The 19566-nt window shown below is 49.6% G+C and overlaps 1 protein-coding gene across 4 annotated transcripts in view; it reads right to left on the reverse strand.

Moving 5' to 3' along the window:
• ADD2 (adducin 2) overlaps positions 1-19566 on the reverse strand; it is a 97868-nt gene that overhangs the window by 22576 nt on the left and 55726 nt on the right. For all 4 annotated transcript variants that reach the window (XM_004582814.2, XM_004582813.2, XM_058667941.1 and 1 more), the window contains exons 3-9: positions 17790-18009; positions 16231-16369; positions 10328-10479; positions 9828-9908; positions 6542-6691; positions 5101-5244; positions 3297-3395 (exon numbers count right to left, since the gene is read on the reverse strand). In XM_004582814.2, the coding sequence (XP_004582871.1) occupies positions 3297-3395; positions 5101-5244; positions 6542-6691; positions 9828-9908; positions 10328-10479; positions 16231-16369; positions 17790-17972 (948 nt within the window). In that variant the 5' untranslated portion in view covers positions 17973-18009. The remainder of the gene's footprint in view (positions 1-3296; positions 3396-5100; positions 5245-6541; positions 6692-9827; positions 9909-10327; positions 10480-16230; positions 16370-17789; positions 18010-19566) is intronic.

The raw sequence follows: 19566 nt of genomic DNA on the forward strand, positions 1-19566 counted from the left end.
ATTTTGTAGCCTGTGCTAGGAATCATCTCCGTCCAGCATACCCACATTGTACACACGACCCACCCAACAGTTCCTCAGTAGCTGTCTCAGCTACCATGGTGACCATGGGGGCACTGTAGGGCTTCTGTTCATGCAACCCCTGTTCTAAAATGTAAGTAGAGTGATGATTGCAACTCACATTAGTGGCAAGCTATAACAAATGTTTCCTTTATGAGAAAAGGTATCAATTCTTAAGGCTCTGCTGCAGTTGCTAAGATCTACAATAAGCATGAACATTCCATCTGTTGGGGGGGGGTGGGGAGTGTTAGTTTTGCTGTTGCACCTCAAACTGTGAAAGTACTCACCCCTGTGTGTGCTCGGTACTCAGCTCCGATAGAAACGGCATTATGTTGCCGGGTTTGGAACTAGCTGCAGTTCTAGGCACCTGCTCAGGGTTTTGGAATGTGTCCCCCAAGGACAAGGGACAACCACTCTTTGTCCTGTCTTGTCACCACGCGGCTACCTGTGGTTAGGATGTGGCTTCCTAGGTAAGTCAGGCTGAGGTGAGACACTGTGGCTTTGGAGTGGCTGAGGTAATGAGCCGGTGGCCTGCACTGCATCTCAGCACAGGAGCTTGCAGGCTTGCCGACCATGGGGAACAACTCAGATGCTATGCATCCTCTGTCTCAGTGTTGTTCGAACAGTTCGTTTTTTACTTAAAACAAATGCATTTAAGTGTAGCCTGCTACAAATGCAGGCCTATAAGAACCTATAATTCAGGACAGAGCCTTACATGTGTGAAATCTGCTGGTATTAACAAACATCCCCTACACACCTTGGGGTGATCTGGGCAGCCTTTCCCTATGTGACTCCTACCACTCTGTGCTTGGAAGGAAGTGGGAACAGTTTTCTGCTTCTATTATCCACTCGTCCGGTCTGGTTGAAGGCCAGTCAAGCCAATAGGGTGCAGATGTCGGCACCATTACTCCCTCCCTCCCTGTGAGACTGCAGACAACTCTTTACCATCTCCATGCCTCAGTTTCCCAGTCTATAAAATGGAAAAAGCGGCATCATTGGGAGGAGTCTCTCAACAGTGGCGGAACCCTTGAGAACAGCACTTGCCCCATTCATGAAAAACCATAGAAACGATTTTGATAAATGACTTCAGAGAAACACGAGCCCTTGGGGACCCGTTGTTAATGGAGAAGATGGAGAGAGAAGAGGGTTGCCCGTGGCCTTGCGAGCTCTGCCTGCTCCCCGCCCTCTTCCTCCACCCGTTTCCATGGTGATGGGCAGCAGATGGAGGACCACAGGAGCTTCTTCCCATCTGCCTTTCAGCTGAGCAGGAGCTGCTCCTCTTGGCTGGGGATGACCCAGTTTCTTCTTCTCTTTTGCTCCCCATCCAGTTGGGGATGGGGAGAACTGCAGAGGCTCTCCGCTAACATGATGAGTGCCACGTCTGCCTGCTTGTCAAGGTCACTGAAGGGGAAACCTCAGTCTGTTGTGGAAAAGAGAGCCTTGGTGTGAGCCGCTGTACCCAGAAATAACCTGGCTGGGACTCCCATCCCAACGCCACCTGCAGAAGCCGCTAGCTGGTTTTCTCAAGTCCTAATCCACCCACGCCTCTGCTCTCATCTCTCCTGTTTGCCTTCTGTATCTTCCACCTCCACTTCTCCCTACAGAAGCTTTTCTCCTCCACTAACTGGTAAAAAAAAAAAAAAAAAGGCAAAGAAGCCACTGGTACTTTCCTGGGGCTGATTGGCTGCATGGCCCAAGGTTCTCTAACAAGGGCATATCAAACCTGTGCTGGAAAGAAGGGGGCAGCAGCGAGGGAGCCTGTCCTGTGATCATACTCTGGGTTCTGCCTTTGGTGAAGCTGCCCAAGAGCCACCTCTGGAGTCTGCAGCCTGGGAGGGGCACACTTCACCGTGTTTGGGGAGAGGAGGGCAGGGAGCAGGGAGGACAAAGCTGTGGCACTCCATCCACATTCAAGACCAGGCTGTCTTTACAAATTTTGTTCTTGAGCTGTTCTCTTGTGGAAGCCTCTTTCCCAGAAGCAAGATGGGGAGTCCAGGAGAGAAACCCTTTGTAAGCAGGGGCTCCCCCACTGCCTGTCAGACAGTGCCCAGAGTTTGGAACCAGCGGTCTTGGTGGAAGCAGGGATGGGGGTACCTAGCCACTTTAGAGAAGCATCACCCAGATCCTGTTTGGGGCAGGGGTATCTCCCACCTTTCTCTAACAGCTCTTCGTCACTGTCTTCACAGCTGTCCTCTGGACATAGTCCTTTAAAAAACCATGGCCAAGCTAACCCCCTGGAGCCTGCACTAGCCATCTTCCTGGGCCCATCTCATCCTCCTCCTCCGCCCTGCCAAGTGCTTCCGCCCCATTCTTGTAACCCAGGCTGGGAGAGGTTCTGCTCTATCCATACCGGCCAGCAGAGGGCAGCGAGGACACCAGAAGGCCCCTGCAAAGAGCTGACTCATCCTGCGCCCAGCCTTTCTTCTTGTCAACCCCAGCCATAAAAATACCATGGGCAACACCTCTCCATGGATGCAAAACCCTGTCTTTACAGCAACCCCTAAGCTCCAGGGTACAGGTGATGACTCAGAGGTGTGTGGAGGACAAATCTTCCCACCCAGCAGCACATGGCCGAGAGATGCAGCCACCCACGTGCTTAGCAAACCTCTCCAGTGAGTGTATTGTTGTCTGTAGAACTACGAATTGGTCTCTTTCCTATTGCTTCTCTACCAACACCTCCAGCGGCTCAGGGATCAGTGATGTCTCTGCCTTTCCCACCGCTAGCCAGTTGGGGGACTCCATGATGGGCTCCTGGCATTACCCTGGGCGGCCCTGGCTGTTCAGGCTGCTGCATCAACACTCCATTTGGCATGCTCTCTACTTCTGAATTTGACCATGTTCGCAGCCTTTGCAAAGTCCCTAAATTCATATACCTCTAAAAAACAAACAAAAAAAAAAAAAAAAGAAAAAGAAAATCTTCTGTGTTTATCATCTATTGGGTTGAGCTGGGTGCCGTAGGTAGCTCTCAGATAACAGGACAGCATGGTAAGCATCTCACCTTCCAGGGCTGGGTGCTGGTTGTTCAGACAATGGTGATACACTTTTTCAAACCCACGGAACTGACTCTTGAATGTGAAACTTTCAAAGTATAAGGTGCCACAGCAGAGAAACAGAGCAAGAGTTTCAGACAGTGGGGCACAAAAGATGCCTTAAGCCAACGCCAGTGGAGCCACCACCTTTACCCAGAGGTCCCTGCTAGAGCCAGCTCCTGGGCCCACTTCCCAGCAGAAGGCACTCACCTGAATCTCACATGCGGCCTGCAGGTGGAAGACCTTATAAAACGCCTCCTCTACGGTGTCACCTAGAGCAACCACTCCATGATTTCTTAGCACCAGGATCTGTGGAGGAGTAAGTAATCAAACTATAAACACTCTAGGCTTGAGAGAGAGAGAGAGAGAGAGAGAGAGAGAGAGAGAGAGAGAGAGTGCTGTCATTTGATTTACATCAACTCCCATATCCAATCAAGGCCTCTCTCAATCCCTGCCTCCAACTCTTTATGCTGCAGCCCTACATGGATTTCAACACACAGCATCCACGCAAAAAGCTGGACAGGCATCCTCAAACTGAAACCAAGTAGTTTGTTGGATTTCTTCGAGCTGTGCCTGGGGTTTTAATCCTAGAAGCCTCAAAAACTGGTATGTAAAAGTACAGGCAACGATCGATGTCCAATGAAAGGGTACAGCCCCAAAGCTGTCTGTTTCTTAGTCAAAACCCAGGGGTGGTTCTGGAAGAGGTGGCTCTGCAGAAGCAAGTACATCATATCTCCTCCCTGGGCCTGCTCCAAGATCCCACAGTTCCATGCAGGAAGCCATGGTGGCCTTCTAATTTGAGTCACTGGTGTCACAGAGGAGGAAACAGATTGAGAAACTGGAAGTCACTGAACTAATCAGGTGCAGAATCAGAATGAAGGCCCAGCAAGGAGTGCTATGTGACTCACTAGGAGTACCTTGTAACTATGGGTACAATGATTCTGATTCAGCCGGGGGTGAAGGGATAAGACAGGGCAAAGACCAGACATTGATTTACACCCTCCAGAATGCTCTCAAGTGAAATGATGTTCTCGGCAGCTTGAATGCCAATCCATGCACCAGATCTGCCCCTGCACACCCTGGGCTGAGGCCTGTGGCTCTGGACATCACAGCTGGCACCAGGGAAATGCAAAGAGATGATGCCTCTGAGCCACCAGATACTGCCAACAACAAACATCTTTCCCTTCACAGAGGTGGGCACCTCCTCCTCCTCTTTAAACCACTAAGGGTGTCCTAGGGAGACAGAGAGAGGGGTGGGATTTCTCACAGTACCGGAGACGGGAAGACAAGAGCTCATATGGGAACTGACTGGGACAGGGAGCATCTTGCTCGCCAGCACAGGCACCCAAGGACTAGGTCTTATTTCTGAAGCTCCTCTGTACAGCGCTGACCAGCTCCAGTCACATGTTATTACGAAACAGGGATTTAGGCTGAAGCCAAGCATCAGTAAGACTGCTTTCCTCTGGCAAGCTGGCAAAATCCCATAAATGAGTGGATGTGAATGTGAGAGCACTAAAGTGTTGGGAGACTGTGGAGAAACAAACTTTTCTTCCAGCAGACATGCGCAGGAGGTAGTGGGGGGGGAGTACATCCGGTAGTGTGGCCGCCTAGGAATCCAGTCTCACATGTGGCTGAAAGCACTTCCACGCTGGTGTTGTTTCTATGAAGATGATATTTGGGGAAAAGCATCCTCCAAATTCCAATCAGAGAGGCACATGGTGGCACCACAACTCCCACAAGGAGGTTTTATTTAAAACAACAATCGAGAAAATACTCAGTAACACATAAAACTGTTTCTGTCTATTGCTAGGGAGGAAAAACGAGATCTTACTGCATGGTGCCAGCCTTGTAAACATACGTGACTCGACTAAGGGCATGCACTAAAATCTCCGAGCAGCATGACAGATCTTTTGTCTGTAGCTTCTGAAGAGTCACCATAAGCATGTTCCATTTTCACAGCAGGGGTTTTTGGCAATGCCTCTACAGGCACCTTCCCCAGGAGAGCAGTGCTAACCTTGCAGGTGGGTCCAAGGCACTTCTGCAGGTTGATGCGATCAGCTTCCTGCTCCATCTCCCCATTGAAGTCGTAGTAGGCCATGTCGCCCACCAGCAGCGCATTGTGGGAGACAGGCAGGAGGCCCCACTTCATGGCTGACACCTGCATGGAGACAATGGACCGGTCAGACCTGCAGCCCCAGTCCTGCTCTGCCATGTCTGCCCTTTGCTCTGCATGGCCCATCCAGTTCTTTGCTGGGGGCTGTGAAGGGCCTGGGGCAGGCACCGGAAGCAGGCCTTTGTTTCTGTCCCACCTGCTCCTGTCTTCTCATTATGGGCTTCACAGCAGCCAGGCCCACAAATTACCTGTCCAGTTGCTACAAAGAAAGCATCTGAGCAAGCCACTGCTGCCCCTCCTTCGGCTTTGCTGCAGTCTTGGACTTCAGCAAGTGGCAGCTATGGCAGAATGAGCACTAGGTTGGGTGAAGAGGACCTGACCCCCAGTGCTGGGCTGGTGGAGAGCCCCTTGGCTGTGATTTCAATGCAGAAACAATCACACCACCTTACTAGTAGGGAGGTCCAGTGAGAAGGCCTCTGTCACAGCTCTGGATGGTATTAGTGCCAGGGTGTATGTGTGTGTTGCTGGGAGAGTCCAGAGTTACAACAGGTGCAATGCCCACCCTGCTTCTTAGTGACACCAAGGGTCAGGGAGAGGTCAGAAGAGAGCCATCTTCCCTTCCTTGTTCTACCCCTCACATCAGCCCAGGGCCTGGCAGAGAGGACGTGAGGCACAAATGCAGCCTCAAGGTTGGATCCAATTTCTGGGAGGCTGGAGTGCTCACAAGAATGCAACAAGCTGTGTGACAGGTTTGCCCTACTCACTGCAGAGTGTGGCCTGGGTACCAGGGAGAGGGGGAAGGGCTGGTGGCCTCTGCCCAGGCTTGAGGCTGTGCCTTAAGTCACCAGAAAAATGACCAGAGGTGCCCAGGGGACAGCTTATGCCTTGAGGTTATGTTTTCTGCTCTCCTCCTGCTGGTTCCTATTTCCAGCATTCAGCCTCCCCTGAACCCATTGGAATTCAAAATTTTTCCTCCATAGTCTGTTCTGTGTGGAGTCAAGGCCAGCGCCCAGCCCACAGGACAGGCCTGGTAAGAGGCCCCACCTGGGCATGTAGCAGGATGGAGGCTGCTGGGGAATGGACACCCCACACTTACACCTTATGCCAAGGCTGTGGTAGTGAGAAAGACAGTGGAGGACAGGCTGGCCATACTGGGACTGCTCTCATCTTGCCTTGGCCTGATTCCAAGAGATCTTTCTAGATGCTGTGACATGGTGAGATAGCTACTAGCCTGGACTGATTATGCCTTTCCTCGGGGAGAATCTCAGAGGACTGGCAGCTGGGTGTGGCTGCTGGCTGCTGGGAGCTCCTGGGGCTGAGGGGGAGGGGAGTGCACACTCACCGCTGCTGTGGCCGGCGTGTGCAGGTGGATGATGCATCGCACGTCGGGCCTGGCCGCATAGATGGCCGAGTGCAGACAGAAGCCTGCTGTGTCCACTGGGAAGCAGCTGCTGCCTTTCTCCACCACCTCTCCCAGGATGTTCACCTTGATCTGGGCCAGGGAAGAAGAAAGACTTGGAGCAACAGATGGCAGGCACCCCTCATTCCTCTCACAACAGATGCCATACACTCAGTCCAGATGCTGGGAGCCACAGCTGGGCTTGGCGTTGGGAGAAAATGGCCTGGCTCCAGGCTTATAGGAGTCGCAGGTGACTGCAGTCCCTCAGGGAAAACGCTAGTAGAGGGTTCCTCAAATGTCACTGTGGGGCCCTGGAAACTGCATTTCTAAGAGGTTCCCAAGGAATGCCAGTGTGGTGGTCCATGCCACACACTGAATAGGAAGAGGCTAGAAGAGCCACTCCTGGGATTCTCTAGGAGTGGGTTGGAGGTGTGTTTAATCCCATCAGAATGGAGACCAGAGAGGCCTTCATGAGAAAATAAGCGGAGCCCTTCCCACTAATTTTGAGATGAATAGGGCTGGCATGTGGTTCAGTGGGTTAAGCCACCATATGCAATGGTGCCTTCTCGTATCAGAGCACTGGTCCAAGCCCCAGCTGCTCCATGTATGACCCAGCTCCCTGCTAAAGCACTTGGCAAAGCAGCAGAAGGTGGCCTGAGTTCTTGGATTCCTGCCACCCATAAGTGAGATCTCGGTGGAGTTCCTGGCTCCTGGCTTCAGCCGGCCTTGCCCCAGCCTTTGTGGCATTAGGGCAGTAAACCAGTGGTCTCTCTCTCCACCCACCTTCTCGTTCACTCTATCTGTCAAATAAATAGATAAATCTTTTTAAAAAGAATTCTCAAAATTAAACACAGAGGTAGGAGAGTATAATGAACACCCACTTATCAATCACCTGAAACCAGGTCTGACAGACAGGTGGGGCATGGTCACTGATTTTGCAACCTGCTTTTGACTTCCAGGGGTTAGAGGTTGCCATTGTTAATGAAAACAAAAAACCACGTGTATGTGTGCTTGTGTACAGACAAACACACGTGTGCACATGTGTGAGCACACTTGAGAGACAGCTGGAAAGCTGGCCACGGTGCTCCCTACCTAACAGCAGTGTCACAGACACCAACATTAGAGGAGGTCACATTGTGGCTGTGAAGATGGAGACAAGCAAGCACCCCTCCATTATGCCTAGGCTCAATGAAACAACAATGTGTGAAGGGCGAGAATGACTCACACCCCCTCTCCCGGCTAATGCAGGCATTGCAGCTTCTTTTCCCCAGGCAGCTAAAGCCTGGTGGCACCACCCTGGTCTCCCGTTTGAATCTATAAAACACCCCCATCATGGATGCACCCCGCCCCTGATGGCACAGATCGAAGGCCATAGCTCCCAAACCACCTGTCCAAATCCAGAAGCCAGTTCCGCTTAACTTGCTCTTCCTGAACCTAGCCCAGATTCCCAAGGGCCATCTCCTGCAGCTGGCAGTCCGCCTGACTCATGGGCTACAGTAGTTCCCTGAATGTTAACAAAAATTGCTGCAACTCAGACCCTAACAACTGCAACACCCACAACATCCTGAATGAAGCACATAGGGCAGGTCCACAAATTACCCATCTCCCCGGAGGCCCAGACAGACAGGAAAGGTGACCAGGAACAACAACCCTAGTGTGGGGACTGGACATGCCACTGACTCCATCTGCCTCAACAAACTCCTCCTGGGGTGGGTGTTTGGCACAGTGGTTAAGCGCCATGCCAATGTCCTAGATATGGATCTGAGGGTTGAGTCCATCTCTGCTCTCCATTCCAGCTTCCTGCTAATTCACACTCTGGCAGGTAGCAGGTGATAGCTCAAGGCAGACCTGGATGGAGTTCCAAGCACCTGGCTATGGCCTGGCCCAGCCTGGGCTATACTGCAGGCATTCAGGAGTTAACCAGCACATGTGTGATCTCCCTGACGCCACGCCTTCCGTGTAAAGGACAACCAAATGTCCACTGACTTCTGCTGAACATTCCACCAGCCAGCTGCTCACCAGGCCCACCAAACAGGCTCTAAGAATTCTCTTCCCAGCTTTTTGTGATAGACCACAGCTACAAGAGTGACCTCTGTATGACAGCAGCCTGGCAGCAGCATCCATCACTCCCCAGGGCTTCAGTGGGGCTGCAGGTCTAGAATAAAGCTACAACCTCTTGCATGCCCTTTACCATCTGTCCCCATCCTCTTCCCAGCCTCCCCTGCAGCTATCAAGCACTCGCGCCACACTCAGCCACCTGTCTGTCTCCCCACATGCACAGGGATCTTGCATGCATCTGGGCCCAGTGTGCCTTGCACTCTGAGGGAGTATCACCTCTGACACACCTCTGCCCACCCCCCAGGACTCAGTCTGATCGTCCTGTTGGCTCAGGGGGACTCTACTGCTGCATCCCTTTCCCTGGGCTCCCCCACTTCCCTTGAGTTCCATCAGTGCACTCTCCACTGAGCTTTCATCACTGTATTCCTGGTCTGTTTTTCACCAATGGACCACAGGTATTTCTGAGACAGAGCCTGTGTCCTCCTACCTCTGCGGCCCCAGCTCTCACTTGCTTGCCCATCACCTCCTAGGTGGTCTTCTGAAAGTCAGCTATCCACTCTGGCCATTTAGAGGTCTGCGGCCTTATCAGCCTGCGGCCTTATCAGCCTGGAATTTTGGCTGAGGAATCCTCACAGTCCAGCAGAGGCCCCAAGGTGGTGCCTTCCTCTGCCCCAGTGCATGGCACAGCAGCTGCAGGTTTGGGCATCTTTTGTTCCTGAGACAGTCCTTCCTACTGTTTTCCTCCTCTCAATGCAGAAATGCCTCCTGATGCAAGCCGTCTGGAAGTCTCCTCTGAAAGGAGCATCACTGAAAAGGAACCCACAGGTGATATCTAACAGCACTTGCATTAGGACCACATTGCTTGGTTATTCTAATGCATTCCCCTGTCCAGGAAAGCCTACTCCTCCAACCTTTGTGGTCAAGTCCAGGCTAGGACTTTAACATTCTAGACACACCTTTTCCCACTCCTCCATTGCACCTTGCATTTGGTCTTTTGGTCACATCATCTGATAAGCACCCAGTCTGTTCCACACAAACAGAACCCCAGACTTGCAGCTCCACCAGGAACAGATCAGTGGTCCCTATGGAGATGACCTGGCCCTGCAGGTGCAGAGGGGCCACCATTATTTCAACAAGGAGGGGGACATGGGAGATGCTGGGATGTACTCACCAGGCTGGATGCTGTAACTTCACTGCAAGAAACTCCCTTAGGGCTAATCAGAAAGTGGTCCTGCTCCTTGCTGACTCTCAACTGGAAGAAAGACACATGCTCAGAGGCAAGAAAGGCTGGGTGCATCTCCAAGGACCCCATGCTTGAACCTGCTTCCCCTGAACCCACTGCACCTGTGTCTTCCTTCAATGAACTCTTCCCTCTCCAGCAACCCATGAGAGAGGAGGAGGACTCAGGGAGATGGAGCTACAAGAGGAATCTCACAGACGTCAAGGGCAGCTGTAAACACAAGATTGAGGAGCTCCTGATCTACACAAGGAAGTGCCTGCCAGGTTTGCTGTCTATTTCGGCGACCATAGGGGCTGGAAGCAAGTGCTCAGGGCTTGCTCTGATCAAAGACCACCATACTGCCATGGCCATGCCAAGGGTCAGCATGTCTCCCTTTGGACTCTGTGGGGCCACAAGGGGTGCTCTGCCCCACTCCCAGAAGCTCTCCTCACCGTGACGTAGGTGTCACTCAGCTGGGCCCAGCCGTAGAGGTCCAGGAGCCGGTAGACGCTGCTGATCTTGCACCGCATGAGCCGCTCTCCCTTGGCCAGGTTCAGGGAGTCAGCCGTGTGAAGATCATTGATGGGCGTCATCATGGAGAAGTCTGTGAGGGACAGGCCACCAACAGTGCAGGGTGCTCAGGGCCAAGGGCTCCCGTCCACCCTTCCCTGCCTCATTCTAGTGTGCTATAGAACCTCATGACCACTGCACAAGAGCCAGCCAGGCAGGGAGCTAAACCATCTCTGAGCCCCAAAACAAACAGTGCTACAGAGAGCAACCTTTCTGGGCTTGGACTCCTGAACGTGGACCCTCCCTCTCTGAATCACCTGCCTCTGACACTCAGGATGTGGACTAGATGGAGTCAGAGGCACCTGTCCCTCTTCCAGGCAGATGCTGACTGGTGTGGCAATGGGGATGTTCCCAAAAGGAAGAGTGTAAGGACAGAAAAGTGAAAACCATGCAAGAGACTATGATACGCCGGAGAGCCAGAGGACAGAACAGGACTGAGAGAAGAAAATTCTTTACTACTGAAAAGATGTGAGTATGCAAGTTGTAAGGACGTAATGTAGGGAAAAGACCATCAACAGAAAAAAAAAAGTCTACAATCATTTGCTTCTTGGAAACATTTTAAGATTTTTAAATTTTTATTGGAAAGTCAGATATACAGAGAGGAGGAAAGACAGAGAGGAAGATCTTCCGTCCAATGATTCACTCCCCAAGTGGTCGCAAAGGCTGGAGCTGAGCCAATCTGAAGCCAGGAGCCTCTTCCAGGTCTCCCATGCCCACCAGTGCAGGGTCCCAAGGCCACAAGCAGGGAGCTGGATGGGAAGTGGAGCTGTCGGGATTAGAACCGGCACCCATATGGGATCCCAGGCATGCAAGGCAAGGACTTTAACCACTACACTATCATGCGGGCCCCAGAAACATTTTTGACATAAGAGGATAAGGGAAAAAATCAACAAATGTCAAGGGGAAACTGCAATTACCTACCAAGTTTAAAAAATAAGCTTTTCAGTTTTCTCTGTTACAGTCATGCCAGAAGACAATGTGAATTAAATACATTGAGAGAAATGGCACGGGGCCCAGTGCGATAACCTAGCAGCTGAAGTCCTCACCTTGAATAAGCACCGGGATCCCATATGGGCGCCGATTCTAATCCCGACAGCCCTGTTTCCCATCCAGCTCCCTGCTTGTGGCCTGGGAAAGCAGTCGAGGACAACCCAAAGCCTTGGGACCCTGCACCTGCGTGGGAGACCCTGATCCCTGTCCGGGAGCTCCTGGCTCCTGGCTTCGGATGGGCTCAGCTCTGACCATTGTGGTCACTTGGGGAATGAATCATCAGATGGAAGATCTTCCTCTCTGTCTCTCCTCCTCTCTGTATATCTGTATTTCCAATAAAAATAAATAAATCTTTAAAACAAAAAGAAACGGTACAAAATAGGGAAAAGTAAAAGGAGGATCAAAAGCTAATCAGGAAGATAAAAGCAAACAAAAGAAAAAGCTGTCATAAAATTATAGCTGAATGGATATAAATATTTTGTAGGTCATTTCATATTAATAAGATATTGTCCATAATGAGATTATAGCTATCATGAACTTTTCTACTCTGAATACTATTTCACCAAGATATATATATAGGTAACACATGTCATAAAAACAAGGAAAAATGAGAAAAATCAAATTCAGTGGGAGACAATACAAAAGTCATTTTGATAAAATCAAATAGAAATGGAAATAGGGATGAGTGAGACATAATCTAAATCCCTACATCATTTTCACCTGGTCCTAGGAGGCCAAAAAGAAAATCTCGGTGAGTCCTCAGCGCAGAAATGAGAGGAATGACAGTTTGTAAACAGGATGCAGTAAAATCCGGTGTTATCAACAAATCCTTAAAACCATACACATTCAGTCACTGGAGATTGACAAAACACATTCCCAGAGAGATCTTGGAAGATGTGGAAACAGGTACTGTGATCCCAGAGTTAGCACCAAGTAAAAGAGTGTCTAAATCCAAGGGATAAATCCAAACCTAAACTCTGAACAAATCTATTGCTTCAGCTATCATTATTATTCAGCCAAACATAAAAGCAAATCAAGTTCGTTTTATTCTATTCAAAAAAGAAAAAAAACTAGAAACTATGAAAAATAATTCATGAATATAAAAGCAAAATGAAGGAATTGAGAATCAGGAAACAGAACCAGTAAGAACTGAATTGTGTGAGATCTATGAGTGAATAACCCGTATGGGCAGAAAATCCCTGGGCTGGGCACAAAAGCACAACCACGCAGCCCCAGGGATGAGAAGGGGCTGCCAGCCTACACACAGAGGGAGAATGAGACATGCAAGAAGTATCACAGATCACTCTCAGAATTCTGAAAAGCACGGTGAAATGGGCTGCTGGAGACAGTCACGTGATGAATATTCACCCAAGAAGTGAAATGCTTATAACTCCAAATGAAATAAAGAAAAACTTACAATCCCTTAAAAACCATTCCAGATCTGGATAGCTCCATAAGAATCCTAAATTTCTAGCTTCTTATAATATTTAATCTGCATCAGGGGTTAAAAAGGAAAATTGCCCTGATTTGGCTTAGGAAATTTGGCTTTACTATAAATACTAGAGGAAGATTACCCAAAAGTTGAACTGTCAACCAATCTCGGTTTTTAAAAGAATGTATCAAAAGTAGGAATGATTTATGTCAGGAATGAAAAACAGTTCAATAGTACTCATAAATGTATTACTATAACTTATCACATCGATTGTTCAAGGAAAGAAAAAAAAATCAGTCAGTGCCCCAAAATGGGTTTCATGAAATTCAACATCCATTTCTGAGAACAACCCCTAACGAACAAGAATAGACAGATGTTTCCTGCACATGAGAAAGACTCATTATCTCAAGTTCTATGATAAAAGACTGTTCATGAAAGTAAAAAAATGAGACAAGGATGATTTCTTCCTAATCTATTATTAAACAATGTTCTGCAAGTGCTCACAGATGCAATGCAAAAACTAGAAAAGTCGGAGTGCAAATATAAAGGAGGCAAAATGATCACTAATTATGGATTTATTTTTTCAATACATAAAACCCAAGGAATTTAGCTGAGGAAATATTAAAATTGAAATATATGTTTATCTAAATTTATTTAAATATGCATAGCCAACCATTTCCCTATATGAGAATTTTAACTGGAAAGAAAATTGGATAGACTCATTTAAGGAAACAAAGCTACATAAAACATTCAAAATAAACTTTTTAAGCAATTAATAGTGACTAAACAAAAGAAACACCTAAGATTTTCAGATGGATATTAAACAAGACTTAAATAAAGACAATCCTCATTACTGAAAAGACTTAATTTTTCTGTTCAACTATTTTTAATTCATTTGCATGTGATAGACTTTTTTCCCACTTATTTGTTTTACTTGAGAGAGTTATGGTGAGGGCGGAGGGAGATGGAGAGAGATCTTTCATCTGCTATCTACTTCCAAACGACCGCAATGGCCAGAGCCGGGTGGGATGAAAGCCACAAGCCAGGAGCTTCTTCCATGTTTCCCATGCGGGTGCAGAGGCCATTGTCTGCTGCATTTCCAGGCCATTAGCAGGGAGCTAGGTCAGAAATGGAGCAGTGGAGACACAAACTGGCACTCATAGGGGATGCTGGCACTGCAAGTGGAGGATTAGCTACCACTGTGCCAGCCCCTGCTAGATACTAAGTCCAACAGGCTTTTCTCAGACATAGTAGTGACCCCAAAAAAGAGATTATAAATCCTCTCCCAAAGCAATCCTTTCATTTAATAAAATCTCAATCAAAAGCCCAAAAGGAATTTTTAAGGCAGGTGAGGAAAAAGAACTTGAGACAATAATATTAAGGTTATTTTAAACATAAACTTGCTTGGATCACAACCTGAGATGCTGGTATACTATATGGGCACCTATTCAAGTCCCAGCCGCTCCACTTCCTATCCAGCTTTCTGCTAATGTACCTGGGAAAGCAGCAGGGGGTGGCCTAAGTGCTTGGGCCTTAGCACCCATGTGGGAGACCCTGAAGACACTCCAGGCTCCTGACTTCAGCCTGGCACATCCCCAGCCACCTAAGACATTTGGGAGTGAACAAACACATGAAAAATCAGTCTCTCTCTTTGCCTCTAACTCTGCCTTTCACTAATTAACTAATTAATACATTCATAGATAGTTTAAAATTTTGTGTAAAGAATTGAAGAAATCTGCCAAAAGGATAAGAATGTTGGCCCTATCATACTAAACGCAGAGAAGATGCTTCTGAGCATGGGACCAAAACCAGAACATACCAAGAAAAATAGGGATGGATTACACTAAATGGACATTAAAGAATTCAAAAAGTCAAAAAAAAGGGCTTGGCAGTGTGGCCTAGTGGCTAAGGTCCTCGCCTTGATTCCATATGGTTGCTGGTTCTAATCACGGCAGCTCTACTTCCTCTCTATCTCTCCTCTTCTCAGTATATCTGACTTTGTAATAAAAATAAAATAAATCTTTTTAAAAAAAGTCAAAAAAAAAGAGTAACATTAAAAGGCAAAGGAGAAACTAGGAACAGTTGCAGTATCTTTGATAGACAATGAGAATATAGCCTTATTTCATAAAGAACTAAAAATCTGCAAGAATCCACTAGTATAAAAATTGGCAAAGGATGTGAAGAAACAATTTACTACAGAGGGAAAATCTGTGCATCATACGTATATGAAGTTATGGAACATTACAATCTCATTTCTAATCAAATAAGTGCATATCAACCCCAGAGAAACTGCTACTAAACACGGCTCGGATCAAGAGGTAATACAGACACCTCCTGCTGCAGGAAAGCGGCACTCTGTGGTTTCCATTTTATCCTCCACGGTGAAGGGCCGCTACCTGCCATTATGCATTACAGTCTTTGTGACACTCATACGCTTTGATCTAGCAACTGCACTCCTCACAGTTCACCTTAAGAAACCAGTTACAGATAGATTCAGAGTTATTTACAGGGTTGTTTACTGCATCATAATTCATAATGGCAAAAAAGTTGGAGGCAACCCCAAACATCCAACAGTAGTACACTGACCCAGCAGCATGCATTCATGAACATATTACAGAACTGTACTTCAATGTGTGCAAGAAATACTGTCATTGACAATACACATACAGGGGGACTATGTTTTGGTTCATAGGATCTATGCTTGCTAGATCAAATACAAACGGTTTTGATGCCTTTAATTCAGAACGGCAAACTGCACCCTGCTCTCTCTAGCCTGGAGAAGGACGGAGCCAATCTACATCCCAAGAGCAAAGCAGGAGTTTAAGAGAAAAAAAGGCTAGAGGAATACAGACCAAAGTGTTCGTGACAGGTCCATCTGGCGTTTAAGAGCACAGTAAAGTCATACAATTTTGATTTTATGTTTTTACTAGCTTCCCAATCTTCAATCAAATCTATGAGTCTTGCTGAAGGAGTGCACTGCTCAGAGCTCTGTTTCAAAGGTTCTGGGGAGAGTGTCTCAGCCCAGGAAGGTGAGTTCTTACAGCATCTCCCCCCAGGCCTCAGCGATGCAGTCAGGTTCACCCACTGGGGCACAGAGCCTTGGGGCTCCAGGGCCTTCTTGCATCCCCTGAAGCCACCTGCATCCATCCATTCCTGGCATCAGGGATGAACCTGTTGTGGGTCTTCCATCACAGCCAGGGCCAGTTGCCCGTCTGCCTGCTGTGGAGCTCCCCTATTGCTCATGGGACTGCAGCCTGTGCTGTCGCCAGGCAACCAAGCTGCTCCTTGCAGCTCCTACCTCCCTTTCCCCTGCTCCCCACCCTGCCACCTCTGTTCCTGGTAGCTCCCCAGACACCCACGTACTCATGGAAGATGCTGGGAAGACTGCTTGGGAGGTGCTGGCCATGAAGTCCGCGATCTGCCGCAGGGCCCAGATATTGGAGGAGTTGTTCCCCTTCTTCATCTGCTCCTGAATGAGGCCTTCCAGCTCCTCCCTGAAAGACTGAACAGGACACCCAGGTGCTCGTTCCCCATGGCCACCCACCTGGCAGGCCGAGGACTCCCTGGCCCAGCTGCCAAATGATGAGCTCTAAAAAAGTACCTGCCCCATGCCCCAGGTTCAGCCAGACCAGGGCCACGCCTAGAATCCCCAGGCATGAGGACCTCAGGGCCGCCCCAGGAAGCTGTGTGGAAAGCAGCAATAGATCCTCTAGTCCCCTGGCCCTGTGGGCAGCAATTCCGACTCCAGGTCTTTTTTGTGCCTATATGATGACCAAGAGTGTCCCCTCACAACATCCAGCCAGAACAGACCTTCCCCTGAGCGATGGAGGCCTCAGCTCCCACAGGAGCTGGACAAAAGGGCAGGAGGAAGAGCAGAAGGGTGGGGTGGTCCTGAGCACTTGTGATGGACTGCCAGAGCTGAGCATTCCAACCCTGAGGCCATGCGCTAGGCATCCTGCCCACCCTCAACAAAGGAGCCCTCCCATTGCTGGCAGACCCATGAAAGGACAGCAAGCAGCACAACCTGCTTCCCACCTCCCCTTGAGGGCCCTGGCACCCAAGCCCATGTGAACTCTGCCACTTCCACTCCTGCTATACGCTGAGTGGGGGAGGGGACACTCATGAACCCCTCACCCCAGTGTTTGGAACCCCTGCCCTGCTCCTCTAGCATCCTCAAGCATGGGCCCGTAAGACCTCAGCTGCTCCTCTGTGAGATTCACCCACGCTGACCCTGTTGGTTAAGGTCATACTAGATCTCACCCCAGCAGCCCAGAGCCTGGGAGGACCCCGGGCAGGACTGCCCACCCTCCTGATCCCAGAATGGCATTTATCTGGAGAAGTCAGCATACCATCCTGCCACAGTGCCCGCAGCTTCCTGAGGACCCCCAAGCTATGATCTTCAGGTGCCCCCCGCTCCCACCCCCAACAGGCCTGTAGCGCCTCCTCTTCCAGGGATCCTAGGACCACACCCTGTCCTCCTCCAGGCATTGCCTCTCTAGTATGAGCTGTTTCCATGCAAGGCAGGCACCAGCTGGGGCCTCACCCTCCTTTCCTCAGTCCTTTCTCTCTAAACGGAGCTCTATATTACCTGGGGATTCCAGGCCCGCCTCACCCCTGTCCCAGGGTATGACTTCTGACTCTGCGCTGTTCAGCAAAGGACGCCCCCTGCAGGCCCCTCAACTGCATGAGTTTATGTGCAGTTCCTGCATCAAGTGAGAAAGCCAGGGAAGGCCGAAAGCACCGGCTCACAAAGTGTGGTGATCTTCCCAGCCCCACCACCCAGCCAAACTCCCACACTCAGCCCATGGGTGCCATGCAGCGGGGACTGGGCAGAGGCTCTAGCAGCCATCACATTCTGTGGTCCACACTCCAGGGAGGAGGAGCCACTCTCCTCTGGGACTCTGGCTTCCCTGGGCACTCACCGGGCTCTGCAGGATCATGGTGACACGCTTCTTCTGCTCCATCAGGTTGAAGTCCTGCCGCAGGTCTGCTGCCCGGCTGCGGAGGCGCAGGTACTCGGGCTCCTCCTCCGAGAAACGGTCAAAGCATTGCTGATTCTGGGGGGGTGGCGGCGAGGCCACTTGAGGAACAGTCCCCTCACTCATCCTCCAGGTGGGGCTGCCGTCCTCAGCTCCAAGTACGCTGTGGAGGAGGGGAGCGGGCAAGTGGGTGGGTGCTCCTGGCCACAGTGGAGGGCTGGCTTGCAGGCCAGGCGCAGGGGCATGTGGTTCTGCCCAGCATGGGGATAGTCACAGCTCCAGGTGGCTGGGCAGTTGCCCACCATGCCAACCTAAAGGGGGTGCTGGCGCATCTCCAGACAGGGGACCACCGCCCTTGCCTACCTGGCGGGTAGGCCACTGAGGGTTCACACTGGGATTGGAGAAGATGGTTTCCCAGTGGAAACAAGATCTGCAGGGTGTGTCTGAGCTGCAGGTCTATGTAATGGATGCATAAGCCCAAAACTTCAGAAAGTATGGCAGAAAGTTCTCATAGGAATGCTACCAAATAGGGTAGCAGCTACAAAAACCTGGAAAAACCCAGCTCTGTGCTTTGCTTTAGAACTTGGTCTCTGATCCCTGGCAAGGAATTAGTGATGTTCCTGCTTCCACAGAGTATCCTCATGCAGAATCGGATTCTCACTGCAAGCCTAATAAGAGGGATGCCATGTTTATTCATACAAAATTATTCTCTTCAAAACATCACTAAATAGGTGTTGAGAAACAAAGAATCATTGCTGCTTGGAGGGAGCCACGTGGTCAGGGTCCCCCTGTTTGGACCTACTCCTGCAATGATGACCAGGGCAGCTTCAGAGAGTGGGGATGGGGAGCAGCCATGGCTGTTTCCTGCTCCTATGTTCCTTTATGAATGCATGACTGCTGGAGAAGGGTGTCTCCTGTCACTACGTGGGAGCCCTTCTGAAGAGTAAGGCTGCATCCCAGGGCTCCCTTCCTTTGCCACGCCAGTCTCCCTTTGTGGGTGAGCACAACCAGACCCTCAAGTCTGTGTTACCATGCCCAGGCAGCCTCAGCAGAGCATCAGCCTTTCCTTCTCAGCAAGGGAAGGCACAGGCCTTGACAAACTGTGATTAATTTCAGAGCAGACATGAGTAGTTTTTAAAAAGTCCATGGAAAGTGAATGAACTCATTTACTTTCATACAAAAATAAATTTGGAGCTCCGTGCCTTGTTTTTTCCAGGAAACATACTTTCTAGGAACTTTGGGAAGACCCCCTCATCCTCCCATGCATGGAGACCCAGTAATTATTAAATGGGATCAGGACAGGTAGGTTTCCCTCCATAATCTGCTAGTTTCTCCTCTTGCTTGACCTCGCTGGGCTCCCGTCCCATGAGATGACAGGAGTATTCTGTTCTCTTGGAGAATGTTCTCGGCCTCCCAGACCTTGGTCTGCCCTGTCTCTGCAGCCTGGCTGAGGCATACTTGCTTACCCCCAGCCTTCATCTTCATGACGAAGAGACCTTGTTGATGGCCAAAGAGCACATTCTAGTTGCTCATGAGTGATCCGTGACATCCATGGCCAAGACTCCACCCTCCCCATCCACAGTCTCTCTGGGTTGTCATACCCATGGACAGTCATTCTATGATTTAGTTTCCGGAACTAATTCAATCCTGAGCTATATTATCAAAAAGATCAAAATCCTGGAAAAGACAAGGAGAATACCTTGTTTTCCCAACCAGATAC

This window comes from Ochotona princeps, chromosome 8 (assembly GCF_030435755.1).
Source record: "Ochotona princeps isolate mOchPri1 chromosome 8, mOchPri1.hap1, whole genome shotgun sequence".
In the NCBI taxonomy this organism is placed as follows: Eukaryota; Metazoa; Chordata; class Mammalia; order Lagomorpha; family Ochotonidae; genus Ochotona; species Ochotona princeps.